Consider the following 6,839-nt stretch of genomic DNA (forward strand, 5'->3'; position numbering starts at 1 on the left):
GGCTGTGAATGGGGCTCTAATAAAGTTGCGGCATGCCTAGGATATTGAAGCACGCCGCTTCACGATTAGTGTCCAGCAAGAATTTTTTAAATGAGCTTTGTAGAAGCTGAGTTATCTGTAGTTAAAATTTGAATTTCAGCGTCTTCGCGCCTTTCCTTCTCCACTCGTCACTTTTTGCACGCTGCAAGGTAGGCGCTCCTTCGCCGACCCCCCTCTGGGAGCAGAGCTTCCCGACCCGCCGGAGCTAAGCGGCTTATTGGCCGCGGCCACGGTAGCTGCCTGACGTCTGAAAGAACCTAACCAATGGTCACCTCTCACCTTGTCTACGCAGATGCGGGGGACGGAGGAGGGCGCGAGCATGAAAAAGTCGCCGGGAAGGGCTCGCCAACTTTGACGCGGGATTGTGGGTCGTGTGCTGTGTGTAGAAGAGTATTATTTGGCTATGGTATTCAAGGCAACACAGTGCAGTGATTAAGCGAGTTAATGTGCTCTCCTCGTAAGGCGTTTCAGAGCCCCTTTAATGAAGTCTGTGCTCTGGTAAATGTACTCCATGCTGGGAATAGGTCAAGTTTTCGAACGAAGGACACAAACCACGGGTGTAAAGCCAAATTCTGAATATTTGATAAGATTTCACAAAAGGAACACAATCTAGAAACGCAGGGACTCAAGTCGAGCGGAGGAGGAAATATTAGAGAAAAAGCTTATACAGGGCACAATGTGTAGTACGACTGCGCTTGGGCGCGAACACAGAGGTAATCAGGAATTCCTTGAATAAAGCAACACAGCGCAAATTGTATAAGTACAATACAGCGTACAATACAAAACACCATGAAAACAGGCACTGATAGAAAAAACAAATAGGGCAAACTATTACTACGCTGTGCACTGCTTACAAATGCAACGCTACCAATGTTCGGCCACAACTTTCGAAGCAACAAAAGAATAGTGGTGTATACGATGAGCGGCACCTTTACAGACAGGGGAAGAGTAAATTGCAGAAAGAAGGAAACAAGAGATGAGGTTAAAAAATAAAAGTCGTCCGTCCGAGGCCATAACATCAATAGGTTCAGCCGAGCCGAACATTGCGAGAACTCGTAAAGTGGTATGGCGGGTACACTGAACACTCGCTCAGAGGCGTGGTCTGGCCAGGACTGCTGCTGCTGGGACTGACAGTGGGGCTACCACTGCGTTGCTGTCTCCAGATCTTTTCCTTTGGTCGGGGTTCTAGGGTGGCTTTCATTTCCTCCAAGACTTCCGCTCGACTCATGCTTCGTGCTGAGCTTGGCGTCGCGCCTTGTTTGAGCGCTGTGGCTTGTCGCTGCAGTCGCTCAACTATGAATGCCGAGACGAAGAGGAGTACCGCGGTGATGATGAGAAGGAAGGCCTCCTCCTCTGCCGTGCGCAGAACAGATGCGGCTGAAGCGAACATGCCACCCAACCGGGCGCAAGCCATGTAGAGGCATCCGCCAAAGCCCCGGACAATCGATGGGAAGGATTCGGCAGCGCATAGCGTTGTTATGGTAATGGCGACATTGATTACAGATTTCACCAGGATGAGCAGGGTGCTGCCGACCTCTTCGGGGCTACTGCCGGTTAGTACGCCGGCCAAAAGACAGCAGATGGCGCCTCCAGTAATGAACACCCTGACGGCCATGGACACTCTATCCACTCTGTCCACCGCCGCAAAGTACATGCAATAAAAGACACCATCGACAACGAGGGACGTCCAGGGCACCCAGGGTTTCTTGCGGGCCGCGGATGCCAGAAGCACAACGTAGTATGCTCCCATCACGTTGAAAGACGTCGCGAATAAGGCCAGGGCGCGACGAAGAACGGTGGCGGAAGGATGTTTCTTAGCTTCTTCGGTCCCCATACACGTTACTTTGGCACGTTCGAGCTCCTCCTTTCTTAGTATCTCGATGAACTCCGAGGCCTTGTCATCGGGGAAACCGTTCTGTCTCGCCGCCGTGTGCACAACCACATCCGCTCGTTCCAGGTTCTGTGTAGCGATGAGCCACCGGGGTGACTCCAGGACGAGGGTGCAGCCTAGGGGAAGCAACAGCGTAGGTGCCACCATCAGCAGCTGGAGCACCATCCAGTTGAGGCGCTCATCCCGGAGAACTACGAAGAAGACTTCTGCCAGCCAGAGACCGGTGCCGCAAGAGATACTGAAGTGCAAGGAGCGATGCCGGTTCGTTGAGACCTCGGCCACCAGTACATTGGCGATGACGCACAACGTGCAGGAGCAGCCAGAAATGACGAATCGTGAGCTCAGGTACATAAGATACGTGTTTGCGAAGCACCCGCCAAACGCCGCCAACATGAGCAGGGACGTCGCACCCAGAATGGCGAGCTTGCGACCGATGGCATCCGTTACGAAGCCGCCTGCGACCAGGAAGCCCAAGGAGCCGGCCATGTAGACTGCGAAGGCAACTGCGAGGAGCCACCGCCGATGGCACACTAGGTCCCAGTTGCTCACAATGGTAGTGTGCGCCACCCGGATGTCGTAGTCCCACTCTTCGCAGCGCACGACCGCGGTGTCGTTGGGGTCGTATGGGCTCGCGTAGACAGTGCAGCGACCCCTGCGGCCGTTGCCTTCCACGGGGATGGCGAGGTCCTTCCAGGTTTCGGTCGAGATGTTGAGGTCCGCCGGCCGCTTGCACCAGTGGTCCAGGTCGCTGGAGATGAGCGGGAATGCGAGCGTGTGCGCGTGCATTACCCACACTGTGAGGACGGCGAAAACCAACACGCCCCTCTGGAAGTTGCCGTACCCGAAGGCCTCGGCGCAGTCGAATGCCTCGCTTGTCTCCAAGGCGCCCGTTGCGTCGAAGCGCGCTCTGAGGAGGCTTTGCATATCAAAGGAGCGAAAAGTTTGTGCTCCTGTACTGCTGGAGCGCAGAAAGGTCGTGGCACGAGGAAATAGCGCCGTTTGTCGAGGGAAACCGTCGTGGCAAAGCGTAACTGTGATTGATGGCTTCCTTCTTCTGCGCGTTCCTCGTGGTTGCACGTTCACAGGGGTTAAGGGCTGCGTGGTTGATGATAGTGATGATTCAAGCAAGAAATGCCTCATATCTACACTGAGGTGAAGATCAAGAATCGGGAGGTAAAGTGAGAATAATCAGCTGGACAACTTCGGAGGGAAAAAACTAAAAGAAAATAAGGCACAGAAATTCACCAAAGACATAAATGAAAATATTGTTACGAGGTGGCAAGCCAAGGAAAGCACGACATGATGACTGAATGATGATATGATTTAATGGCTCAGGGCCTAGCGCGAGCACTCCGTCTCGGGACACTGCCAACTTCGTCTTCTTCGTCACACTACACGGGGCCACCGAGCGATCGTCCCGATCGGTGACAAAGAGACGCGCGAAGTGGTGATGGGCTTCAGAGGATGGCGATACAGGAAGGAGAAAGTGGTGAGGTGCTGGCCGCCACAATGAAGGAGATGGCTGATTGATTCCTGGCCCGCGAAGCTTCCTGGCCGCAGGTCACCAGGAGCCGACGGCCGGGGCCCCAGGACGCGCCGAACGGCATGGGTAGGGGAACGGTGTCGTCCCATGTGGGCAGCGTCTCGGGTCGGTGGGGCCGGGTCATTGCGTCAGGTTCAGTTCATCGTGTCGAGTGGTCTGGGCGGTGGACGGGGCGGGGGAAGAACGGCGAGATCGGTTCGTGCCTGTAAGGCTGCGGCACGGCCGGGCGACGCAGACCAAGAACTCACGGCCGACGACCATGGCTCCCGCATGCGCCGAAGCTCCAGGACTAGGATGGGGATGAACTCCGCATCTCACACCAAATGTTACGTGACGGCCAGCGGAAGAATGAGATGAGATGGCTGCGCAACTTATGTCGCTGACTTTCTCCTGCACGACGTCATACTCCACCACGGTGCTCCCCGTCACCTGCTCACCGATCGCGGTCGCTGCTTTCTTTCCAAAGTGGTCGCCGAACTCCTCCGCTCCTGCTCCGTCCGTCATCAATTCGCCACGGCCTACCATCTGCAGACGAACGGCCTCACTGAACGTCTGAACCGTACCCTCACCTACATGATTTCCATGTACGTCTCCGACCACCACCGCGACTGGGATATTAGCCTCCCATTTGTTACATTCGCCTACAATTCTACGCGTCACGATACAGCCGGTTTCTCCCCTTTTTACCTTCTCTTTGGCCGCGATCCTTTGCTGCCCTTCGACAGTGTACTGCCCGCCACCGCCTCCACGAGTCCTTACGCTCGGGACGCCATCGCTCGCGCCGACGCTGCCCGTCTTGTCGCCCGCCAGCGGCTGTCGGCCTCCCAAGTCAATCAGAAACGACGTAATGACTGTCGCCGTCGTGAAGTCACCTACTCTCCTGGCTCCTTTGTGTTACTCTGGATCCCTTCCCGCCGTGTGGGCCTTTGTGAAAAACTGCTTCCCCGATATACAGGCCCTTATCGGGTCGTACGTCCGGTGACCGCGGTGACGTACGAGATCACCCCGCTACATCCGCCATCTCCGGCCGCTGCACCCCGCACCAACATCGTCCATGTGTCTCGCCTCAAACCTTACAACTCGCCGTCTAGCTGGCCTGTGTAGTGCGCACCGGGACGGTGCATTTGCCGCAAGGGGGGGTCATGCTACGGACGCTGGGAGGACGACGAAGTGGTTGGTAACGAAGACGACGCTGAGGTGCGCGCTTGTGTGCTGAGAGTCGACTCCAAGCCATCGGTTCCTTGCGTAGCAGGTTACCTCTGCTATTTCTACTGCTGCTTCTAGCCGCCACGTATCAATATCGTAAGTATTAGTGTGGCAGCAGGTGTGACCGGCGACGCCTAGTATGCTACCTACACACGTGGGAAGGGGGGCGCAGGGAGAGATAGAAAGGGGAGAGAGGAAGGTAGATAACTTTTTCAGATGTCTGTAGTCCGTGACAAGAGTACGCTGGGCATACTCTCACTGTTAAAAACCTTGAACTCAATCTTAAATCCTTCAATAATTTTAAAAGCGCCTTCACAGCTGTCCTCTGCGATGAATGTTTAGTCCAAGGACCCATAATCTTGGCTTCTGTAAGGGGACGAGGATCTTAGCGGCGGGGCGCTGTAGCCAAGAGGACACGCTCACGCCCAAACCGAGAGAAATCACAAAGTAGGTGCGCTTAATGGAATTTATAAAATGCATAAACAAGAATGCAGAAAAAACTACGAAACTGATGTGTTATATATTCGGGCTCACTGCAAAATGCGCGTATTGGATGGAGCGCGAAACCACACCTAAGCCTGGTTTTGGTCACAAGTGCCGCAGTCGTCGGTGTTGGCGTATCCGTCGGCGTATCAGATTCTCTATGGATGGATGGATGGATGAATACGGCTGAACCCATTAAATCGGGCGGTGGCTCAAGCCACCTAGACATGTCTTGTGAAATTTTACTCCCGTCTTGCTTTTAGCCACCAATAGTATAACCTTCGGTTGGTTACTTCTAACCTCTTAAAATCTACTTTCCATTCACTATCCCTAAACCCCAATGCCTTGGGTAAGTCAGCCCCGCTGCTTTCCACTGTAGGGTGAAGCCATTTACAGAAAAGTATCAAGTGTTCAGCCGTTTCCTCCTCCTCTCCGCACGCAATGCACAACGTGTCTATCTCGTGGTACCTGACTCTATACGTCTTAGTCCTCAAAACTCCCGTCCTGGCCTCAAACAACAAAGAGCTTACCCTACAATTATCATAGATATTTTCTTTGGTAATTTCCTGTTTAAAGGTCCGGTATGTTCCCAGTGCCGATTTCGTCAGCATCCCTGTTTTCCACAGAGCTCTCTCTGTTTCTTTAACCTTTTTCTTTACCGATAATTGCTGATTTGCCCCTTACTGCTGTCCAGATATTTGCTTGTCAATTTTCTAGTTCGCTTTCTCCATTTCGTGTCAACATTCTTTATATACAGGTATATGAAAACTTTCCTAGCCCACTGCTTTTCCTCCATTTTTCTCAATCGTTCCTCAAATGCTATCTTACTGCTAGCCTCTCTGCTCTGGAAAGACGCCCATCCCATATCCTGTACCCCCTGATTTGGTGTATTGCCATGTGCTCCCAAAGCTAGCCTCCCTACTCCTCGTTGTTTAATTTCTAACCTTGCTTGAACATCTGGCCTCATACACAGGACCACATTACCGAAGGTCAGGCTAGGGACCATCACCCCTTTCCAGATCCCTCTTACCACTTCATACCTATTGTAATTCCACAGTGCCCTATTTTTCATGACAGCTGCATTCCTACTAGCTTTATTCATTACATATTTTTTCATGCTCTGTCAGATATTCAGCACTGTTATTTATCTACACCCCAGGATACTTGTACTCATTCACCACTTTTAGCACGAACTAAGTAGCAGATCGAAACGCCACCTAGAAGGTGGCTGACAGGGAGATCCCAGAGGGGGGCGAGCAGCGTAATCGCTGTCGGCCAGATTATTCCTAACCTCCCAACCTTGCTTCCTTGAATTATCAACTATGTATTAATGCTTTTAGAATTGATTTCGTTGCTCAAAAATATCATTGCTTATCTGACCCCGAAGTATATTTCTCGCCGAAGGGTATTTTCTCCTCCTAATTTCCGACAGCATATCCCTTTATTGACGAGTGTTGCCCACAGGCAACACACCAGAAAATATTTTTTTTTTGCTGGTGCAGTTTCGGTTTTGGACGCTTTTGTTTCACTCCAAGCTCCGCCCACCTTACTACTACATGGGCATGTGGCGCCATCTGACGTATAATAAAGAAATTGAAGAAGAGAAAAAAAGTTTTGGCGCGGAAATCTCCGCAGCGTAGTCGCCTAACCGACTTCAGCCCCTGAGCTTCAAATTTC

The 6,839-nt window shown here is 52.5% G+C and overlaps 1 protein-coding gene across 1 annotated transcript; it reads right to left on the reverse strand.

Annotated features, from left to right (window-relative positions):
- Positions 1-1,066: 1,066 nt before the first annotated feature.
- LOC144103683 (solute carrier family 22 member 6-like) lies at positions 1,067-2,854 on the reverse strand. The gene has a single exon (XM_077636343.1). It carries the CDS (start codon positions 2,852-2,854, stop codon positions 1,067-1,069), a length of 1,788 nt encoding a protein of 595 aa, XP_077492469.1.
- Between the last annotated feature and the right edge of the window lie 3,985 nt (positions 2,855-6,839).

Source organism: Amblyomma americanum, chromosome 9, assembly GCF_052857255.1.
Source record: "Amblyomma americanum isolate KBUSLIRL-KWMA chromosome 9, ASM5285725v1, whole genome shotgun sequence".
Lineage (NCBI taxonomy): Eukaryota > Metazoa > Arthropoda > Arachnida > Ixodida > Ixodidae > Amblyomma > Amblyomma americanum.

Excerpts from the sequence above, each read along its gene's own strand:
- LOC144103683 (XM_077636343.1), bottom strand. The coding sequence starts at position 2,854 with ATGCAAAGCCTCCTCAGAGCGCGCTTCGACGCAACGGGCGCCTTGGAG.